This window comes from Scophthalmus maximus, chromosome 13, assembly GCF_022379125.1.
Source record: "Scophthalmus maximus strain ysfricsl-2021 chromosome 13, ASM2237912v1, whole genome shotgun sequence".
Classification (NCBI taxonomy): Eukaryota; Metazoa; Chordata; class Actinopteri; order Pleuronectiformes; family Scophthalmidae; genus Scophthalmus; species Scophthalmus maximus.
The window spans coordinates 13908425-13932500 of NC_061527.1; the positions used below are offsets into that span (position 1 = coordinate 13908425).

At 41.5% G+C, this 24076-nt stretch overlaps 2 protein-coding genes across 3 annotated transcripts in view; both read left to right on the forward strand.

Moving 5' to 3' along the window:
* Window positions 1-13578, forward strand: part of agbl4 (AGBL carboxypeptidase 4) — a 230123-nt gene extending 216545 nt beyond the window's left edge. Inside the window, exons 10-13 of the mRNA XM_035647032.2 lie at window positions 2211-2363; window positions 5018-5180; window positions 12365-12458; window positions 12599-13578. Of these exons, the coding sequence (XP_035502925.1) occupies window positions 2211-2363; window positions 5018-5180; window positions 12365-12458; window positions 12599-12698 (510 nt within the window). The 3' untranslated portion in view covers window positions 12699-13578. The remainder of the gene's footprint in view (window positions 1-2210; window positions 2364-5017; window positions 5181-12364; window positions 12459-12598) is intronic.
* Window positions 13579-14328: 750 nt separating this feature from the next.
* spata6 (spermatogenesis associated 6) overlaps window positions 14329-24076 on the forward strand; it is a 13879-nt gene continuing 4131 nt past the window's right edge. Inside the window, exons 1-10 of one of the 2 annotated variants that reach the window (XM_035648769.2) lie at window positions 14329-14493; window positions 15261-15398; window positions 15970-16018; window positions 16148-16189; window positions 16325-16449; window positions 18159-18239; window positions 21006-21416; window positions 22702-22804; window positions 23165-23205; window positions 23578-23726. In XM_035648769.2, coding sequence (XP_035504662.2) covers window positions 14407-14493; window positions 15261-15398; window positions 15970-16018; window positions 16148-16189; window positions 16325-16449; window positions 18159-18239; window positions 21006-21416; window positions 22702-22804; window positions 23165-23205; window positions 23578-23726 — 1226 coding nt within the window. In that variant the 5' untranslated portion in view covers window positions 14329-14406. The remainder of the gene's footprint in view (window positions 14494-15260; window positions 15399-15969; window positions 16019-16147; window positions 16190-16324; window positions 16450-18158; window positions 18240-21005; window positions 21417-22701; window positions 22805-23164; window positions 23206-23577; window positions 23727-24076) is intronic. The other variant, XR_004795823.2, reaches the window with a different exon arrangement.

A 24076-nucleotide genomic window follows, 5' to 3' on the forward strand; every position in this document is an offset into this window, starting at 1 on the left:
ACAAGGTGTGGTGCTGAATGTGGAATGAGCTGAAAGAGAGGGAGGGAGGGTGGGAATGAGATAAAGACGAGGGAGAAGAGGGGGAGGATGAAACCAGAATGGAGTGATAAGATGGAGAGAGGAGGCAGCGAGCAGAAACAGAAAGAGAGGATGAAATATTCTAATGTGTCTAATATTCTAATAGGTATAATATTAATGTATGATTTTATATACATATACATCTATTAATGGCAGCATGCACTCGAGCTGGCATGGACTCGAATTTGTGCTAAACCTGATGAACCATGGTATCACAGGATAATTTGATAATGTTCCAAAGAGCTTCTTGCGATGTCACCGAATGCTTGACTTTCTCGCTCCTAAAGTGGCCCAATAATTGTTTAATGGGATTGAGACCATGACAGTCAGGACTCCTTGGTCTTCTTTGGTCTTTGAGTAGTTGTGGCAAAGTTTTGAGGTGTGCTTGAGCTCATTTTCCTGCTGTAGTTTGAATCCCTCTCCCCAAAGATACAAACCAGATGGTCCAGCATGTCACAGAAGAATGAAGTGATATTTTTTCTTGGTCAGGGTGTAGTCAATTCAGCGCAGGTGCTCAACCCCAGTGTAGGCAGAACACCCCCAGACTTGAATATTCATCAGTAAACTTGGATTTATAACTTGATAGGACGTTTTTCCGGCCATCCACTTTGAAATGATGGTATTTCTTAGCCTTTCCCAGGCGTTAGACTTGTTTCCCCTCCTGAGAAGTGGTTTAGAAACTGCTACTCGTCCTCTGAGACCACCAGCCTTCTTTTGACAGTTCTCTTGTTACCGGAGTCGTGTTCTTTATATAGAGCAAATTCCGTATCTGTGGTGATGTTGTTTTTTCTTTCTCTCAGTGAACCAAGCTCGGTGTATTGATCCACTGATGGTGTGGTCACTTTTGTTTGCCCTGTTCATGCTTTCAGTTTCTGCAAAGTGTTTAAAGCTCCATGCACTGCCCCAGATACCTTTAGTCTACCCATGATGCATTGCTTAGGATAACATTTTGGTTTCTGACACTTTCACTTAGTTCTGCAGTTTTTCCCAACTATCACAATGCTACTTAGTAAGTAATGATCTTATCTTGAATTTTACAACAGGTTGCAAGTTGAGTTACTTTAACATGCGTCCGATAGGTAAATCAAATCCACCGGAATTCATCTGAACCTCTGCATCAATGGAAATGTGACCTATAGTCAAGTTTGCCTCAAAGGATACACCTGTATAAATAATGGATGGATTGATGTTATATAGATTTTTTAAAGTGTTGCATTGAGCTGGCGAGCATTAACTTTCTCAAACAAAGTTCACCTCCGCTCCAGTGGTTTTGTAAAATGAACATTTGTCCAAAAATGAATGTTATGAGCATTAAGTGTAAAAAAAAAAATACTGCTTTCTCCAAAACTGCAACACAGTATTGTGGTCCTATAGTGAGGGTTACAGTTGAAGATTAGAAAATAGGTCAAGTCTGTGGAAGCTCTATTTTGTGTCACACGATAAAGGTATGTGCGTACCTGCGTGCATCTGTGTGTGTAAACTGAGTGATAAGTCAAGCGGGTGAAAACTATATTATCAAATATATTCTACTCTGTGTAGTGGAGAGAAAAGGCATTACACACTTAATATGAAGTCAATATTAACCTTATAAATAGAGTATGTGATGAATTTGTGACGCATGCGCGCGCGTGTGTAAACTGAGTGATAACAGAGTCAAACGGGTGAAAATGATCTCATCAAATGCATTTTACTGTGCGTAGTGGAGAGAAAAGGCATTACACACTTAATATGAAGTCAATATTAACCTTATAAATAGAGTATGTGACGAATTTGTGACATACACGTGTGTGTGTGTGTGTGTGTGTGCAATGTATTGTACATGTGCCCATCACAGGACAGTGTGATTAAAGTTATTTGTGGGTGGTTGCTCCTTTCAGGTATGAGCGTATTACAGGTTTCCAGTGTGTGGAGGGTCTGGAGTTGTCCCATGGGTGGAAGCCTCTCCACAGTCTCCCAGGAGCAGAGAAAGGCCGCCCCCTCTCTCCCACTGGATATTCTGTGGTGTTGACTGTTGTTTACAATGTAAGAATAACATGCCATTTCCCTCACTAACCTGCTGTCTCTGTATTTTCTTTCCTCTCTCTGTCTGTGTTCTGTTATCTCTCTCTGTCCTCCCTCTTTCCCTCCATCAGAGGGTGAGTTTGGAGTTCTACATTGATGTCCATGCCCACTCCACCATGCTGAATGGCTTCATGTACGGCAATGGGTTCGAGGATGAGGAGCGTGTCCAGAGACAGGCTGTCTTCCCCAGACTGCTGTGCCAAAATGCACCAGACTTCTCTTTCGTAAGTCACATAAACATTGGCACACAAACACACCAGACAGGGTAGGGAGGGGGGGGGGGGGGGGGGTGCTTGGGAGCAGAATGTCACCAGCCTTATTTCTAAGGCTAGATCTAAAAGAGAACATGAAATAGCCATATCTCTGCAACTGCGTGTGAGGAGGTGTTCGGCCAGGCACTTACAATAATTGCCAAGTGCTTCACTTAGTGGCCCAAAAGTGAACACCATGGTTGCACTGGGCACCTCCCCGGTGTAAATATGTGCAACTGCATGCATTTCAGGCTGGGTGTAGGTTGGGGAAAAGCCCTGCTTGGAAAAAAGAAAAAACACACGCACAGATTACGTCATTAGCAATTCGTGATTAACCCAGCAGAGACATACTTGTGAGGGGATATTACTCTATTCCTCCTAAGCCGCAGCCGCCCCCTATACTGTGCCTTCACACTTTATTGTATGTGCAGAACACAAATAGCAAGTATGGGTCATGATGGAGCACAGGGAGGTAAAAGTAGGTCAGGATATTCTGTATGAGCAGGTGTTCTGCTGAAGCACCTCTTAGTGGGCTAAAACTGGGTACATATGTCGAAAGGAAGGATTGTGTTAACTTGAGGGCGGCGCGGACAGGAAAACCATGGAGGGAATTAAAGTACTGAAAATTAATGGAGGAGAGAACATCGTGGCAGGAAAAACACCCGTTCACTGACTGCGATGCAACTCCACCCGGCCACACACATGCATAACCTACTGCAATAACACATTTTCGCACAGGTGCATTATCCACCAAACCGTTTCCTCTCAGGCCCGTGTCACTTCCACTGACCTTCATTTTGTCACTGATGGTGACATTTCATAGCGGAGCCACTTACACACGTCATAAAGAGTAACCTTTATTGCCCGTTGACACTCAATGGCCAGTGTGCCAAGCTGGATACGGAGAGAAGCCAGACAGGTGGATGTTCACCCACGCGCCCACATGTGTGGAAATGTCACTGACCATCACTGTCTATACAGTATCTGGTGTCACAGAGGACAAAACACTGTTTCAGGATAATTTCTCTCTCTCTCTCTCTCTCTCTCTGTCTCTCTCTGCCTCTCTCGCTCTGTATTACTTGTGTGACAGCTGGCCCAGGGGTCATCTCCCTCACTGTGCTTTGTCCCTCTGCCCATTCAGCACTACCTAAAGCCCAGTGCAGCCACAGCAGCAGGGACAACACAATCAAGGCAAACTCCCACTGGTGGCTGCTAAGTCGGCATTTCAGCAACTCTCACTGCAGCAGAGCGGAGTGACAGTGAATGGAAACTTTTTTTTTTCACACTCTCCCCCAAGACAGCATCGTATTTGTGCAGCATAGCTGACCCCCCCCCCCCCCGCTATAGCCATTTACAACCAAGCTGCGTAATGACATTGAACAAAGCGAGTCTGTTAAAATAAACTACCCTTCATTATTTCTCCTGGCTGCTCCAGAGGCTTACAACTGCTAGTTACAGAGAAACAAGCCTGTGGACGTTAATGTGTTTTCACCGATGAGACCTGTCAGACAACACTGGCCGTAGCTACTTTGTTTCTTCATTCATCAACAAGCAAACGCCTGCCACTGCAACAACACCAGACAGCCACACATAAGTCAAATCAAATTTTTGGGTCAAATATTCATGAGGCAAATGGTTTCTGTGCAGATGTCAGTGGATACATTATTTATATTGCATTAAGAGGTTTGTTTTAGTTTAGCTTGTCAAAGGCCTATTCACTTATTACATGATGGATTCAGGTTTCATATGACCGACTCAAGACCCTTCAGTCTATACAGAATACACCTTTAACAATGGTCACAAAAACAATGAAACAATATTACACTTATACTGACAGACTCTACCATGCTGTCTTACAACCGTGATCCACATGATCCCGTAACTTATCAGATTTGACCTGGTGACCTTACACTATACACATCACTTTTTTTATAACTTGATTATTCTTAATCATTGTTGATTTTCTTAATTCTCTATGGGTTCCTCACCATGAGTGACCACCGTCACATTACACACAGTATCGTCATTGGACATTGTAATTACAAAAATATTAATTGAAGCTTCCTTCAAACTTTCTGGTGACAGCTGCAAATGATTTATCATACATGACCATTAAATAAAACAAATCTGTCATTTGATGTTTGCTGGTATATAGATGACTTGTTATTTGGACTTTTTTTAATACAGTGATGGTTATCCATCCATCTATAGCAAATTTCTTTTGAGGGATGCAGGGGGGGCTGGATCTGAATTCCAGACTGTGGGAGGAGGCCAGAGTACCCAGAAAAAAACCACCAGACACAAGTAAAATGGGACACAAAAACAAAAAACCTATCTGTTTTTGGTTATTGTTTTTTCTTCTCTGTTACTCTAATAGTTTGTTTTTGAGGAATTATGTGTTATTCAGGTCTTCAAGGATGTACAGTGGTATTTAAGGTTTTATGTCATAGCTGGGGCTAGTGATCTACAGTTCTCCAGACTACAGTGTTTAACTCAAGAATACATTAGAGTTGATGTTTTGCTGACACAAACACTTGGGCCCAAGTACTCTGACTGAAGCATTCCTCTTTCTGCTGGTTCACTTTGACGTCTCACATGCAAGTTGTTTTTGTTATGTATCCCTCCAGTCCAACACGTCCTTCAACCGGGATGTGGTGAAGGCCGGTACCGGTAGACGTTTCCTTGGTGGTCTCCTTGACGACACGTCCTACTGCTACACTCTGGAGGTGTCCTTTTACAGCTACATGACGGCTGGCAGCAACGCGCCTGTACCCTACACCGAAGACACATGTATCCTTCAACAAATGTGATATATGTAGTAGTTATGATTAACCCTAACCTTAACCACTACCTACGCGCACACACTCTCTCTTTTCTTTCAGTGAAATTGATCTTGCAATAATTAGCATCAATATTTAAATATTTGAGTTCCTGGTTGTGTGTGTGTGTGTGTGCGCGCATGTGTTGTGTGTCAGGTCATGCGTACTCACTAGAAAAGCATGTTGCTCTTTTGTTGCCTTTTGTTGGGACAGATTTGCAGTGACAGAATAGGGATGTGATAGCTGCATCTATTGATTTCACTTACGGTTCACTAAAGGAACGAGGAGAAAGGGGCTTGTGTCGGCACATGTAGAGCTGTGTGTGTGCATTCGAGGCTTTGATTGCAATAAACAATGGAACAATGGAACACGCGATTCCTGTCAACTACAATCATGCACACACACACACACACACACACACACACACACACACACACACACACACACACACACACACACACACACACACACACACACACACACACACACACACAGAGACATTCGTCATGGGAACCAAGGTCACAGGTAACGGAGCCAGATGGGAGGAAGTTTTCCTTCAGCTGACCTTCTCTGGGCTGAAGAGCTCCTGAGAGCTGGTCGATGGCGGTCTGATCTTACCGATAGAGTGAGTGAGAAGAGGGGAAAAGAGAGATTTAAAGGGAGCGATAAGGACCATACATATGAAAAGTATGTGCACCCCTACACATACTCTGCAGGTGCAGTGGACACTGGACATAGATGTAGCCCCAGTGCCCTCTAGTGCCAAGAGCTAGCACAGTCGTATTTGTGCTTATTTCAGATTCATTCCCCACCGTGTAAAAATGAGTGACATTATAGTCAGTTCTACATATTGATGATTGGAAATTTGTAAAATGTGATTCTTGAACAGACACACATCATTTGGGAGGAGTTTAAGACAGTTGAAGAGTGTGTGTGTGTGTGTGTGTGTGTGTGTGTGTGTGTGTGTGTGTGTGGGGTCCCTCTACACTATCTCATCACTTTAATGCATCTCATAGAAACATCTCAGGTCTTTAGATTACAGTTACAGGCATGTACATGTACACGTGGCTCCACCCCTGCCACAGACAAATAGTTTGTCTTACATTTAGGAGACATGTGTGCGGCTGCTATTCAAAACAAACAAACCTAATAAATTCCACATGGTGTTTTCATTTAAGTATGTAGCACAGAACTCAGAGCAAGATAAGCCACATGGACCCTCCGTGTTGAGGGGAATTTCTTCTAAAAGTCAAATTGGGAGAGAACTCGGCTCAAGTGGGGAGGACTTGCTTGATCGTCTTTTTGTTTTCGTGTGTGTGGGTGTGTGTGTGTGGGTGTGGGTGGGTGGGTGGGAGGGGCTCCACAGGGTGGGCAGGCAGCATGGGGACCTGGTGTTGAGTGGAGATTGGGGTCAGGCAGGTTGAAGGAACCAACCATGTCGCTTTTTACGCCCCAGCAGTCTGCTCGATGGAGCGTGCAAATCATCAACAGAGACCTTTAGCATCTTAACGCCCCCTCTCTCAACCTTTCTCACCTGACGTGCACACACACACACACACACACACAAACACACACACACACTCGCACTCACACTCAGCCACTCCTCTAAACTAATACATGACAAATAAGTAATAACCTGGGCTCCTTACTCCTACTCACCACCTTCCAAACATGCTGCCCTTACCCTTTAGTCTTCCCTGACTCTTCTTCTCCGCTGCTGTGACTTGTAGCCACCAAAATTGAAACCTTAACCTTTCTCACAGCAGAGACTTTTGTCACAGTTTAAACGTGCTCAGGAAAAGGTGCAATGCAGTGTGTGTGTATATTTGTTTTGTGATCTCTTCTTTCCTTTCCTTCTCATGTCCTCCTTTCTCCTCTATTCTGTCCTTTCCTCTCATCTCGTCACCCAGAACATCACAACTCATTATATCATCTAGTCAAGCTGAGAATCCTCTTCTCTGAAACAGCGGGGACAACCTCTATCGTGTGACTGTCTTCCCTTTGTCCTCTAATCATTTAACACCTGTGTGTGTGTGTGTGTGTGTGTGTGTGTGTGTGTGTGTGTGTGTGTGTGTGTGTGTGTGTGTGTGTGTGTGTGTGTGTGTGTGTGTGTGTGTGTGTGTGTGTGTGTGTGTGTGTGTGTGTGTGTGTGTGAGAGAGAGAGAGAGCATCCACTCCTTTGTGTATATTTCTCTTTTCTGTACTTACAAACTGCACAAAAAGTTAGGTTCGGTAAGGTAAATCCCTGTCCCACTGAGATCCCACAGTCCAGTACTGAAATGAAACATGGGGGCTAGTGAGTTTTCTCCAATTTTTACTTCATTTTCATCGTCCAACTGTGTTTTGTGATGGACCTTCCAGTGCAGCCTGTGAAGTATACCTGTAATTGGAAAGTTGAATGGATGAAGGTTGAGAGAATCTGGGATGTTGTTCAAAACTCAGCTTGACACTTTTAATTGTGTGTATGTGTGTGGTTACAGTTTGTGTGTCAATGTGAGCTCTGGGAGTGTGTGATCGTGTGTTTGAGAGACTTTGAAGAATTATTCAAAAACTTTAAAAGTCATGCAGACTGTAAAGCTCCCCGTCAAAAGTGGCCACTCATAGTTTCATCAAGGGCCACATTGTAGGACAGGTGGAGACATCGACGCAGTATGAACTGACTGGTCCTAAAGGTGCATTTGGGCACACACACACACACACACACACACAATTCTCTTCATTGTCTTCACAAAGCAACACCCTGGCATGCACCTCGCCATAACAGTCAGACTCCACGAACACCGGAGCCATGCATCAGTGAGCCCGATGGACAGGCTGTGACAAGTATGCAAATGATATAGCTTGGAGGCAAATATGCTTCACTGCCAGACATCATATACGTCAAAACCCATGTGCACAAACAGACACACATACAAGTGCACACACAATTTATACACAAGATATTGTACAAATATAGTTGCTGTGCTCAAGTGAACAGGTGTCACCACATGGGTCCTCACAAGGATTTTGTTGTGGTAGTTTTAGCACATGCTGTCAGGTTGATGAAAAATCATGCTCTGTACAAAAGGTAAACATTTTTGAAGAAATCGATGTGTGCTGAAAATTTGCACAGAAAAAATAGTTACAGTAGTTAAAAAATACTGATAGAAGTTGAAGCAGCAGTTAAAGTAATTCAAATATCAACTAAGGAGTAAGAGTTTTGCAAATGTTTCGAAATTAAACTGAAGAATCCAATGCAAATCACAGATGATCTTTTGAACCGTTTTCTTTAGGTGTGTTTTTATTTATTTATTATGGTTCATCAAATTGTAACATAAATATGAATGCCTAAAAGATTAATGACAGTACTAAGAAAGAAGAAACATGACGAGAGACCTGATGATATAAACCACAGGTACCCAGATGAGACGTGTGTATGTGTGTGTGTATATTGTCATGCATGTTTTTTCTCCTACAGTGCTTTTCTTAAAATTTTATTCACAAAGTTGAAACAACCAGTGAGCAGGACTCCTGTAAAGAAATATAATGGGTACATAAAAATCTAAAGCTTATTATGTTTTTAGAGTAGCATAAATCTGTGTCTTGTATCCCTGTTAGTGTTCACTGTGAGAAAACAAAAGCCTTACCCACACTTTTTTCATTTTATTGCTCAAGTTTCAGAGCGTGTCTCCTTGGCATTGACAGTGCCTCCTAAATCAGCCTCTGTTTGCTCCTTTGGGAAACAGGACGTGAGGTCTTTCAGTCCGTTGAATCGTTATTGGGGACAAAAATGTGCCTTTCTGTATTGCTGTTGTTGACTAGCCTCTTAATTAGCATTGATAATTAGTTCTCTATGTGTCACTGCAGTGACAGGACCTGCCAGTGGCCCATATTGATGGCTTGAACGTCCCCTTGCTTGTCTCCTTGTTAACTCCCGTTCGATCTTGACAGCATTCTCCACGTGTCTTGTCCATTTTACCACTGGGAACCTTGTTGTCTGATCATCACCTTGTCCGTCTGTCTGCCAGGACCAGGCACGAGGGACTGGAGGGTGAAAGCTGCTAAATGCCACGCTGACAGTAAACAGCTGCAGTAAACAAGTCATGATGTTCCCGTCCCCTTTGTCTCACGTAGCCCTATCTCATCAGCACCTAAGCTGGCACGTCCTTGAGCCATGACAATGACCTGCTATTGATTAGACACGACCGTTATGTGTACCGAGATGTTAAAGAATACACCACACACCACAGTGACGGACGGGAAAGATGCTGATGATGCCAAATGCATACCCGTCTATGAGCTCCTTCAAGCTGCATAATGATAACACAATGATCGTGATGATGCCTAGAGATCAAGTGAAGTTCATTATACAGTATAAACAATATTATCAGTATCAGTGCATGAAGTCAGAGGTGGCTGCCTTGATGTGGACTGAAGCACCTGAAGTTTCTCTGAATATTTCCACTACCACCCACCTCTATAATCCAAGCTACAGCTGGCCAACTGTTTCTTGGCTCTCTCACACATACGCGCACACACACACACACGCACATATGGGTTCCCCCGGCAACGGGCCAGACCAGCATCAGGGCATCCTCTGGGTCTCCGGCGATTCACGTCCGTGGATGAAGTTCTCCTTCAGACGCTGACCGTCCATCACAAAACCTGCTGTAATAGACAGTGAGTCGTGACAAGCCAAGCTGAGAGGCCATCTGCGCATGGTGGGGTCCGGGAGATATTTGTGTCGCTGTGCTTGTCTGGCCAAAAAACTCAGGACTGGCACTGAGGTCTGCTGATGAAAGAGAAATTGAGGAATACCAAAAACTTTCCGGAGGTCAGAATGAAGAGATTAGGAAGAGTGGCTGTTTTTTTTGAAGTATGACAGTATATGTGTGAGTGAATGAACTCCTATTACTTTATCTTAACCTCTAGCCCCTTTATCAGGTCGACATTTGGATTTCAAAATCAGATCTATCTGTGCTTTGTATTTATTAATTGTTAATTCATTATTTACATTAGTATGGTAACGTGCCAGACTTAAAACAAGACCTGCTAATCATCAGCATGTTACACAGCAAAATGATCCTTGTGAGATAGTGTTGATGTTAGCGTTTAGCTGAGAGCACAGCTGTGCCACAAGCATGGCTGCAGACTCTTATCTTGTTTAGAACAATTATGCACTAAGATTTGCATAAAAGTAAGGACATAACCTCTCTTTCTCCATCTGTGTTTTATCTCAGTCTAATCAGTATCATCATCTAGCATGACACAGACTGTGAGGCCCATTCCCCAACACGCACACACAAACAAGACTCACAGACAAACAGCCAGATGGGGTGTAAATATAGACTCTGGAGTCGTGTAGAGAGTGTTGCCATCAGCCTGCCGGGTGAGGAATGAAGTCCTGTGCAGACTCATGAACATACACACAAACATCCCCTCAAAGGTTAAGGTGACAGACTCGCTACAGAGGGGCTTTCTTGCATATTCACAGGCGTATCTTACTAGGTATACCCCTGTGTGTGTGTTGTTTGAGGTATGACAAACCGCAGAGCCTGAACTCCATGCTTGGGCAGCCCCTTTTCAACCCAAGGATGGATTGGTTATGAGTTAACAGCTTTTCATCTTCGTAGCAACCCTGAGTTTTGTGGCATAGGTCATTTTTTATCATTATGAAAAAATTGGAATCTCCATCCTTGTCTGTGTACGAGTTGCTTCAATTACACAGTTGTGACAGATAGATGGTCCAGCAGTTGACAGGCAGTATCTGAGCATCAACAAGGTAATGACATGGGAAAGTGACAGATAATGCCTCTGCGTTGCTCCATCATGCTTCAGTCTGGTGAAGAATGGAGGTAGCTAAACATCAATGACTCGAGATAACGAAAAACATTCATGGTTTTAGTTTGTTTTGTGTTGGGCTCTATATGAATAGATGAAAGGATGGTACGTATTGATGGTGGATGATGGATGGATGGATGGACATACACATGTCTGAAAGGATAGATGAATGGATTCTGAGCCGATATTGACGATAGCGTTCTTCGGACCATGCGCCTCAGTGACTCGATAAAATTTACCTCTGTTAGCGATATTACATCCTTACTCTTGGTGATTGGGAACATCGTTGGTATCCTGGTTCTCTGCTTTTTCAATATGTGTGCATGATTGTCATCGTTACTTGCCCTGCCGGCATAATGATGCTCGGCTGTTTTGCAAAAGCAGTGAAGTTATTGATATTGTCACTAATGTAGTCAGGGGCAGTTGAGCAGGGGGATGATGTTTGTGCTCACCTCTGAATTTAAATAAGGCATTAAGCGTATATGTAATTACTTATGTATGATTCATACTAGCATCAAGCATTTGGCCGAAGTGAGTGAAATGCAGTTGATTTAGTCTCACTTATTTCAGAGCGCGGCGTGATGCACCTTGAGGATTTACACTGCTCATTTCTCCAGGAGCTGGTCCCTCGTTATTTACTGTACCTCAGTGGGTTGGTTGGTGATGATAGAGGGGATGTTGTAAAGGTTTGTTTTATATTACTTATGTTACACATGAGTGGAAATTTAAATGTGTCATGCTTCATAAGAAAAATGTAAAACACTGAATGTCTGAACACCTGAAGCAATGTAAAGTTGGAAACTTTAGTTTACTTTGTAGGTTTTAGCTCTATCTGGGACTGCGGATCCTGAACTTTATAGCATCTCCTACTTGTGGGATCAGAGCACTGTTTTTATTATTATTACTATTATTGTTCCCAAATGTGCATATCTGATTCAAAGACCGTTCTTTAAAATAAACATCTTTACACCTTGTCATAGCCGTTGGACTAATACATAGCCGTATTAGTCCAACTAATAACATTGACAATGTGTCCATTCCAGCTAATATCCTAAAATAATGTTTCAATGAATAATGTTATTAGTAACTTCAGTGCAACTCCAAGTATCTACTATACAATGGGTCCCTATTACTTACAGTATAAACTGAGGTTTTGGCTCAGCAAACTGAAACCACAGTGTTGACATATTATGAGGCAGTTTTAACAATTACACTATACAATACAATGGCATGGCTCCTCCTTGATGATCCAGCACCCACTGAAGTCGGAAGTGTTTGGAGCGATATTACCTGTAGCTCATCCAAAGACAATTTGCCTTAACTCTGAGTCGTCAGACATGAAACTGGGCAGGAATGTGGCTCGTACCTTCCTGGATTACTACAAACTCAACAACCTCATCAAGGACAACAGACCAACTCACATACAGAGGTAAAGCAGAGTTGTGTCATGATTAAATACTACTAGAATCTAAATCAATTACAAAGGTAACTTCTCTGTTTTGCATATTATTGAATGCATGTTTGATTTGCTACCATCTCAGTCACTGACATTAATGTTTCTGTTTGCAGTTCTGAGGTGATGTCCCAGACAGGCAATGGAAAGGGCAATGGCATTGGCAAAGACGCAGAGAGACAGGAGAGGGAGAAGAGCCAGTGTGTCAGGCACTAGACGGACGGACAGACGGACGGACACAGACCGAGCATGTATAAAATGCAGAGCACCGTGGCAGGAGGATCCTTCACACTTCATTGCCTTTAGAAGCTCCACATCTCCCTGGCTATAAAGACTTTTATTCACAGATTTGTAACAGTGGGGTGACTGGTACTTGGAGGAATAAAATCTGAACAAGTGTCCTCCTGAGTTATTTAGTGACTATAAAATTGTGGACTATTGAATGCCAAGGGGAGACAGGCTAGTTACCCATCTATATCACGGACGTTATGAGGGAGGAGACCAAACACTTACAGAATCCTAAATAGAACAGATACTAAAGATGGCGGATGTATGATACATGTCGTGGCACTCCCCTGAAACAACCAGTCATCTGCTGAACCTGGAGCAAGCCAATCAAGTTGATGCACTGATGCAAATGCACAGTTGAGTTTAATGACAGTTGAAACTGATGAATACTCCTGGAAGAAGAGGATATCAAAACAAAAACTTATATTTATTTAAACATCAACCATGAACTCAAATTTTATAAGTGCTCTGGTGGGATGAGCCTTGCACATACGTTGAAGTACAACCTAAGGGAAAAGGGCATTTTAAACCTTATTTTGGGGCAAACTCATCAAACTTTTAAAGCATTTTTAAAAAAAATCTGATTTGACTTGTGGTTCTATGCATGTTGTTTTTATGTGCTGTTGAGCTTTGAAATTGCAGTTGTGGCTCCTCATTCATTCAGTATCCTGGTCTTGTTATCCTAAAATAACTGTCTAGGGGTGTTACCAAGATGGCTACCATGTGGTGAGACTCGTTCCGTGGCCTTCATTCAGCAGCTCTTTTTGTGTTTTCATACACATGTAAATAAATGCATGCTTCCCTGCTGTGACTGACTTATTTTATTATTTGCCTTGGATGCTGTAATTATTGGATTAAAATCTTTGCAATCAATCGACAGGTGCAAATGTACCCAAGACACAATCCACAAAAAACAACAACAACTTGGATGGAATGATAATTGTTTTTTCCAAAACAGCTTGTTAGCTGTTTGGCAGCCATTTGCCAGTAAACACACAGAGCAGCCTGTCCTCACATTATTCAAGACACCCATGAATGGAGGGATGATTAGACCAGTTTGTTGTGTTTTGGACCTATCCCACGAGAGGAGGCACATCCTGAAGCCACAGTAGATTTTACACTGTACTTCACATATCATACAGATATACGTATATCAGGAGTTACCACTGTTATGTCAAGATCTACACGGATGCATCAAAGAGTATAGTAGTAGTATAAAATATGAGTTGTTAGCAGTACAGTGGTTAGAGGACACAATACAGTAGAGAGCAATATTTTGTTGTAATGACAGCAATGCCATATAGAGCACATTATGCTACACTGTCAGAAATATTAGTAATAAAATAAAAAATATTATAATATTTGATTCAAACCCTCGGATGGATAAAAGTGCACAAGTAGATACGCTGCAACCCACTTAGGAAATTATGGAATCGTATTTTAGTAAGTTACTAACTAATTTGATATATTTTGAATATTATAAATTGCCTCCTCCACACCAGCTGGTGGCGCTAATGCACCGCTTCGTTCAAATTCATTCAGTGGCGAGTTTCAAAAAAGAAGAAGAAGAAGAAGTAGTAGAAGAAGTGTGTTGCCGTTTTGCAGCTATGACAACAAACTTTTTCAAGTCTGATGAATGGCCTCTCTGAAGAATACGAAGCTTTGCTCCTCTGGAGTGCATCGAAAGTCTTTGAAATGTACCGTGTACTTGGACATCCAGGCGGTAAGTTGGTCTCAATGAAGCTCCTTTACGACACTGACCTGGTGCTGGAGCTGCGGTCACTTTAAGCTAGTTAGCGTGTGTGACTTGTAGCTAACGGTTATTTAATGAGACCGGGCTCCGCTGTCCACATTCATGTCTTTAAATGTTTCTTTAAATAACTCAGTTGTTGCGCTCACCAGAGATGTTCTGTCATAAAGCCTATTGAAAATCATCCACGACGTTATCGATGCTTTGGTTGATTATCTCCTCTGTGCAAACCGTTAGACATGATGATGATGATGACACCACTAACTAAAAGCAAAAGTAAGATAACTTTTAAACGTGTGCTATTCATCATGTATCCCCAAAATGAAATGTAAAAAAGTATGATGAAAGTAGAAAAAAAATTATAATAAAACTATATAAAAGTTTGCAATATGGAATATATCTGTCACTGACAGTTTGTCTCCACAATGACACATGCAACTGTATAATTTCATGTGGCCAAATTCTGATTTTTACACCCTACACCTTCTCACTCCAATCTTTGGTCTGGTGACCACTTTGTATTTCAAAGTTATTCAAATGAATCCATGGAAACCATGAAAAACGTCCAACTGATATGTCACAGCCTCAGAGGAATCGCATTACCTTGGCTCACATCATTTTTTAATTTTTTTTATTTAAACTTTAAAGCATCATATGCATCTGCTCATGTTGTCTTTCTGTTTGTTATGATGAATGATCTATCTATGCATTTGATGCTTGACATGTTTTGCCGTTTACAGGTCACATGTCCCGGGCTGCTTCTGTCTCGAAAGAACAACATCTACCTCAGTGTGTGCATCCTGGGCCAGTACAAGAAGACTCCTAGTTTGCCCGCTGTCTTCCCTTTACTCTTTCACCACAAAATGGTCTTTGTCAGGGTGAGGATAACAATATTATTTCATAAATAAGGGAGGTTTCCCTTTTTGCGCCCTAACTATAAGACTCTCATCTCTCTGTTGCTTTTTTTGTGGTCAGATTTGATAAGATGTCAAAAAGGAATGTATATTATAATTAATCCTCGTGTAAGAAAAGATGTTTTCTTTAATGTTAGAAGCCTCCCGGGATAGTAGCATCTATTCATTGTACTATTATCTATACAGGATTAAGCACACACACAAAAAAAATCTTCCCTATATTTTCTTTTCTTACATTTGAATCGTTTGTGCCTTTTGTTTTTGCTTAGTTGCACATGCATTCACCTGAGGCAGCTTTCCTGCATAATTACTCGTCTCTTTTGGAGTAGTGAGAAGCTAATTAAGCAACTGAGCAGAGTTTCGCTTTAAATCTGAAGATTTGAATCCGCAGCCCTCTAGTATGAACATTACTGCCTCCAACCCCTGATAAAAGAGGCCTGTTTTTCCTTGGGGACAGTGGCGGAGCTAGACACTGGGCAGTCTGTCTCGTGTTGTTATAAGTATTGATTTGTCTGTACTCTGTCTGTTTTACCAGACTTTCCCCGGCGTTGTTGACCCTGCTGATGTAGCTGACCTGCTCGAAGGTAAAACGTCCAACTGGGATTTGCTTCCTCATCTCTTAGTCCTGAATTCTCTGCGATGCAAGCTTATAGGCTATTAGCTGTGATACTGATCATTAGCTCACGGTCAATTTGTGCTTTCCTTCCTCTTAGCTGACACGACATCTTTTGAGCTGATTCAGTTGGTGCCTCCAGGTATGCTTTCTGATGATGCCAGATGGGCACGTTAAGTCTCTACTATAACCATCATTACACTGCAAAACAGGATTTCTAACTTGGTCTGTTTGTGTTTGTGGTCCTGTTCACTGTCTGTTTGTGTATGGTTTTTAGAGGGTGAGATTCTAGCCACCATGGAGGAAAGCAGCCGAGATTTCTTGTACCCTGGTCCCAGACTGAGCTCAGGAGAAGGAGCTGCAGAGAGAGAAATACCGATGACGAGGTCCTCATCCTTTCCCGTAGGCTATTTTCTATCATTTTCTTTTCTTTTGTTTCTTAATCCTCGTTTTAACACTTGGGACAGTATTCATCAAAAAAATATATAGTCAATTTAGGAGAAGAAAGATTTTTTGCTCCTTTGTACAGCAAAATATTAAGTAACTTTTAGGAGCAACTCTCAGGTGATCACATAATTGATCTCACGTATGTTCAAAGAAGAAATAGCCTGTCAGAGATAGGGATTTTCCCCCTCATATTGAACTTTCTTTCAAATTGGTATTTAATTCTGCAAAAAGGCATACAATTAGAATTTTAAGAGAGTTAATTTAGTTTGTGTATAATCCTTAATATCCCCTGAAGTAATTAATAGTAATTAATTAGCACATAAAATATATAACGATCTAAAGGAAACTGGCTGAAATGAACGCAAAATTCCGCTCTCTTCTGATTTTCCGGTTGGTGGATGAGGTACGTCAGAGAAATCGTCTAATAAGGAGAATTTAGAACCACATGGACGACTACACAAAATGAAGATGCATGGAAAGTAACTGCAAACAAAATCCATTCCACATTTATTCTTGTTGTTTGCGCCCATGATAAATGCAAAAGAGAAAAAGGAAAAAGTGGAGCAGCATCCGTCAAATGCAAATATGTGCTGTTGCCTATTACTATACTCAATTACATTGCCTCAGCTCACATATTACTCACCATGATTAATGATATTTTGCACAATAAATTGAAAAGTTTCTATACTGCAGTTATGTACAATAGGATCTAGTCTTAACCAACTTAAGAGAGCATTTTTAGATTTAATGAATAACGTATTCTTACAATTGCAAAGGAGTAAAATGAGCTGAGACAGATTTTTACTTTCTTTTTATATATTTATTTTTTCACTTAAGTCCAAAATTGTACTTGTAGATGTATGATAAATGGGCAAGTGTCACACGTGTCATGAATGCCTGCTAATGTACCTGAGCAACTGCACACAGTTGAATTACTTAAGGGTATGAGGGTATTTGGTTGTTGCGTTTGTAATTCACATGTCACAGCAACCCCACACTGTGCTCACCGTGTAATCCTTCTTGAGTGGAAATATTACACATGTCGTTCACAGACCGGAGAAGGTTGTTGCCTTCTCTTAGTGAGTCTCCTAATCTCAGTGGCTCTTATATATGTGTACACGACGGGCAGTTACACTGCCAAAATAACATATTCAAAAGCACTGTCTTGTCTTTGACAAAGTGAAGTAATTCCTTCAGACACGATGGCATTTTTCTTGTACATCTGTCACCTGTCTTTGCAATGCAGACAGAAAAATACTAAACTGAGAAACTCCTCTCTTTTCAATCACCTCAATTCTTATATCATCTCTTTTCCTCACAACCTTTTTTATTCCCTCATCTCTCTGTGGATGCGGGTTACTTTTTCTATCCTCCCATAACTGGCATATTTAAATGTATTTAAACACCGTTCCTCTCACTGCTGCTTTTATGTGTTTGTGTTTGAGGCCTACATAGCAATTTAGATGTCTCTCTCCAAATGCCATATTATTTAAACATCACTGGGAGCCTTTCTCTTTTCTAAAATTTGTTTTTCTCAAGCCATGCGTAGATTGAAGTGTTGTGGTTGTAAATTGGTGTAGCAAACAGCTCTTTTATCCGTCCTTTTGTCTTCATCTCACCGTTTCGAGGTGTTGTCCTTGGTCCTATTGTCTTTCTCCCTCTAGGGAATCTCCCTCAAAGTGGAGTTTATAACGACGTCGGTCATAGAAGAGAGTGATGGGAGAGAAGGCTGGCCTGCATCGCCCGTAAGTATGTTCCTTTATCACGCGCACACACACACACACAGTATGTACAGTTTTTCACATTTGTTGTGCTTTTTTTACTTGTCAACATCTGTGTGTTCTTGGCCTTTTCAAAAGTTTTTGTCGAAATGTAAACGGTTACAATTCATCAAATTGCCTCTCATAAGTCAAGCAATCCTCCCTCCTGACTGATGATCAAAATGTATGGAGCTAGAACACATCATAGCTACATACTCTCATCTCTATGCAGGTTATTGACCACAGACTGACTACAGTGACGACTTATCTCCGGGGGGCTCTAACGAGTGGTATCGCTCACCATCGCATTTGTTTGTTTTCACCATACATACCCACCTTCTCTTGTTGCCATGGCTACTGCATCCATCTATCCATACGGGCAGTGTTTCAAGGGTATCTGTTCTCTCCTTGTGAATGTAATTAAGTGCAGGCAGATCTGTGTTGCTGATAGCGAGACTTCTCTCACATCTCTGATGAGCTCAGAGGGTTTTCTTTTGTCACAGAACCAGTCAGTTAGAATTTTGCATTAACTATCCAGACAGCGGGTCACTTGTATCTCCTCCACTCTGTCCTAGAGTTGGGTTGATTTCCGGTTCTGCTGGCGCGGTCCGGTGTAGGAGCATTAATCGTTTCGATTTTTTAAGTGAACTTAGCTGAACCGACATTTGTCATTCTGACAGGTTCTTGCAAATTAAAAGGAACCTACATCAGCATCCTGTGCTGACGGCGTCACTGTGCTAAATACAACTTGTTGCGCATTAGTCATAAGCGATATGACGTTGTGATTAACATAATATGTTTTATTATAAACAGACAAACGGAGCCACCAGTGTCTGACGAGCCGAGTGCCTAATGTTGCCACATCAGTAGAGGAAGGGAGGAGGATATGTCCGTGGCCTGTTTAAGTTCATGTGTGTTTTGGGGTGAGGATGAGAGGAGACATGGCAGACTTAGTTTATGTCACACCTAAAAGTCTGGACCAAGGTCCAAACCAAGGTCCATTTTTTGTTACATTGTTACATTTGATCTGGTTAGTTTTGAATTCACATTGCAATTTTGCGAGCGCACTAAAGAATGACATCCTGTGGTCATGACATGACAGACCTACATCATGCCGTCATTACATCACATATCTAAGCATCATCCTATACTTATTTTAGATAAGATATTTACGTCATTGTGACTCTTTCTCTCTGTCTGTCTCTTTCCCTTATTTTCTTTAGGATTTTATTTATGTCATATTCCACACAGAGCTGAAACACTTAGTGATTAATTAAATAATCAAACGACACAAAAGAACAAGCGTTTGGACCTTTAAGAAAAAAAACATTCTCTCTTTGCTCCCAGTGTTTTGGATTTGAAGATTATGATTAGCTGTTTGTATTTTTTGTACCGTTGTACCAACAAAAACAGCAAATTAGTGGATACTAGTACTGGGCAGAGTAATGTTTCAGTGTTGGACTGAAAAGAGACCATTATTTTTAAAAGCAGGGTGAATGTAACTCTTTCACAAACAATCCTCTTAGTAACACATGATCCATCAGACGGCAGTTGGCATGTTGTACTGGAAAACACTACCCTGCATTTCCCAGGCTAAGCTATTTGTTTAAATGGGATGTCATTCACAGCAAAGAAGATTGTCAGAGTGTTCTCCTGGCCCCTCGGGGATGTCTGGATCAGAGCACCGCTGTCAGACAGTCGAATTTCTCCATTTTCTCTCTCTTAATGGCTCTTCAGCATAGGCATTCTCTGACTGTCAGCTCCCCAGCTGACAAACCATGTTTTAATAGATTTTGAAGGATAGCAACCTCCAAACAAACCTCTGAAATTGTGTTTTTAATATACAGTTCTTACCAATGTTCTCACCAATGCACATTTTTGTCAAATTTCTAACCCTACTGTACCTCTGTCTCCACTCTCATTTAAATTGCAAGTTTATAATCCCCAAGTTATTTTTTACTATTCATCCACAACCAAAGCTTTGTTCAGTGTCTTAATACCAAGAGCAGCTAATCACATCCGAAAAGCCTTTACCACTCAGGAAAAGTGACTCAGTGTTTTGTCCACCAGCGGAGAGGGGACGAGAAAAAACGGAGGAAGTCTGACTTGGTGGAGGATGTGTGAAGCGAAGGGCATACTTGTGCTAATTCCATTAAATCAGACCGTTCTCAAATGGCAACCTTAATTAGGATTTATTCATAATTTGGTTTCTCTTAAAAATAGTTTTAATGTTCCCCAATTAGCATTTAGATTATCTTTTTATTACAGCCAGGTAATGCCTCTTTATAATATTAGACTGGAGATGGCCATCAAATGCAATTAACATTTTATCTTAACGAATTTATCCCCGGTTGGCATTACCCGCAGGAAGAGGGATATTGCATCGGAGAATGATGTTAGTGGCCATTAGAGTTATTGAAGTAATTCTGCAGAGGTTGTCTCCATGGCAGTGCCGACTGCAGGAGCTTGTTGTTGTAACACTTAAGCCGAATGATTAGCTAATGGTTTAATGGTTCTGTCCAGGGAGAACAAGTGTGTGTCGAAAGTGAAAGCAGCTGCTCTAATGGCTAAAAAGCCTGATGCGTCTGTAAAGGAACAACACTGTGGTCTGCAGAGAGTTCCGAATTGCTAGGACAAATGTTGTGTCACCTCAAAATGGAAAACCTGAGAGAGTAGCTTGACATGTCAGAACAACATGCCAACATATCTCTCGCTCTATTTCCCTCTCATATTCTGTTCTCGCATCTCCAGAACTGCTGTTTATCTCCCGCGAAGCCGGCGTTGACCCCATCCAGACGAATTCAGGCGAATAAGTCTTCAACATCCAGCCATTTTCCCAGGACAGATGATGGATATCGCGTGTCTTTGAAAGGCGGAAAGGAAAAGCGAAATATTGAAGCTAGCATCACAAACTTTCCTTCTTCATCCCCGTCCGGCCGCAATCACCAGAAAAACAAGAAGGAAGGAAAAAATGCTTCTCCCAGAGTTTCTGTCGTCTCTGGCTACCAGCAGCCCACGGTTTCCTCAATGACACGAGCCCTGTCCCCGTACACTCACCGCAAGATGTGCCAGCTTTCAGAAGACGCCAGGCAGAGGCTCAGTCACCTCCAGCTGGGGCCTCACCATTTCAGGAAGGAGACAGAGATCCAGCCGCCCTTCTTGGTTAGTAACATTAAATACACAGATCAGCTGGTAAATGGTTTCAATGTTGTGGCTGATCTGTGTATATTTTAGAATAGTTCATTGTGTACCAACAGGTCTGTGATTTGAAACTTATTTTGTAATTTCTGTTCTTTTCATTTGCTTCAGGACCTCACCAAAATCATCAGTCAGTCAAAAACATTCTTCCAAACTTAAGGACACTGATGAAAACATGTGTAAATGATGCTTTATATAATACCAGCAATACACATGTTCAGAGGGGTTATAATGTTAATGGGATTCTGAATTGATGCAGTTCAAACCTCAGCGGGAGCTTCCCAAAAAGTTTGGGTTAATCTAATGGGCAGATTAAGTGGAGGACATAAAAGAGCAGTGTTACTCTTTTTACCTGAGCTGTTAATGCATTTTGACGTCGTAAAAAAAAAAGAATGTTTCATTATGTGCGCATGTAATATGCTATATGATCCTCACAATGGGGCCTAGTGTTCTTTGATAGAACAGAATCTGTATTTAGGCCGGTTAACTTTAATTATGACCGTATCACTGTTATGAGACATTTGCATATAAAAGCGGTGATTTTCTGATCACGCAGCCTTGGGGAATAATATACAATGGATGGACAAGAGCAACACAGCCTCTGGTGCTCTGCTCCTCCCTCCTGCTGCTCCCCACTGAATTCCCGCCTCTTCATTTACATCAAATCTAATCCTGAGGTATGAATATCAAAATCCACTCGCACGCCGTTATTAAAGGGGATGATTAGCTACTAAGCTGTTTGTGTTTTGTCACACACACATGAATGGAATTCACTCGAATACAACTGGCGTTTTATTAGAGAGAGGAGCACGCTTTTCCTGCTCTGGTTTTCCTGGGGGAATCTTCTGTCGACAATTAACCCTGGTAATTGAGAGTCAAGCTGCAATTAACAAATAGATACCTAATGAAGTAGCTCAGCCCCATCGTGAATGCATTATTATCAGTGCACATTTCAGAGCCTCAGCTCCTGGTTGGTGGTTTTGTCTGTAGAGGGAAGAACATTCCTTAAGAACCTGAACTGTGTTGTTTGCCTATTCTGTGAAAATCTCATTTTTGTTTCCTTTATGCCTAAGTGTAATCTTGGTGAAATGCTTTGGGCTTGAGACAACTGCACAAAGTAAAATTTATGCTGTTGTTTACTTAATTTATCCAATACAGCTGAAGAAAATGCAGTCTGTTTTCTCGAGGCAATTCAACGCTACGGTGTTAGTTAACGGCAAATTAATTTTTCTGTTGTTTGTCATGCCAGGTCTCTGGTTGCAGTAGTGTCTCTGCGATGGGAGCGCTGTCCTCCTCTCCTCACAACAGCAGCATGCATCAATGCTCTTCTAGCTTCTCAGTTGATCAAACAGGTACTGGAGGCTACAAATACTAACACAGACACAAGGCCATGCTATACATGCTTTACTTAATTATCCTCTCGATAATATCACACAATGACGTCTTTCAATAGCTTGTTCAGTTTTAGGATGTACTTGAGTATTGTGTGACTGATCAAATGGTTTCTGTAGTCATTTTTATTTTCAGTCGTAGGTTGATATACGTATATACAGATTTTGTACATGGCCCTGTCTTCTGCTCTTCTTTGCAGGAATAGTTTAAATCACATTTTATTATTTTATTTTTTATTTTTATTTTTATTTTTTCAAGCACTGCATATATGATGCAGTCCTAAAGCTACTGTGATTTTCACAAATCTTTTGTCTTTGTAGATTCTTCTCTCCTGGGTAGTTATAGACCAAGAACAGCCGGAGTAAGTCTAACCATAACATTTTAAACTAGCAAATACAGTGAGCTAATGTTTTTGATTGAGCATCACATCAGTAGCATGCAGTGACGTGTGTAAATATTGTGTAATGAAGGTTGCTTTGTTACCAAGACCTTTGTTCCCACCCAGGGGATCGCCAACCTCCCCACGACCCTTAAAGGATAAAGTTGTATAGATAATGGATGGATGGATAATTTCAACTTGCCTGCTTATATCAAAGATATTATTAATTGTTCTTAATACTGTGCACAACATTTAGTGTAAAAGTAATTTCCAGTGAAGCTTTTATGCACTGATGTTATTGAATTCCTCACTTGACTCTTACTTAGACCCTGTTGCCCTGTGTCCTCCCCCCAGGTGAAGTCCAGTCCTCTGAGGGTCCAGTCATCTCCAGAGACACAGTCCAGACATGAAGCCCGGGCCCGGAGCTCTGTGATAGATTCTAACCAGGCTCAGTCCAACTCCAGAAGTCCTCTGGATCTCAGCAACCATTCCATCAGAGAAAGGTAAAACCATTTCCTTCAACCTAATCCGGAAATTCTTTAATGTTTGTTGAATCTTTTAAGGGATTTGTAAAGTTAAAGGGAACGTTCATCATCATTATTGCAACATTATAGCCATCATAAAAGTGGATCTTTACTTACTAAACCAGAAGTGGGGAACCTTTTTCCTCTTAACGGCCATTTCAGTTTTCATAAGATCCTTTGTGAACCATGCTAAATGATTGGACATATACATCACATTAACTTCTCTGATGCGATGGCAGGAACTGCTTCTCTCTGGCGAGGCGTCTGATGTCAGATGGTAGTGTCGATTACGATGCGGTTTTAGCTAAATAAAAAATAAACTTTGTTCG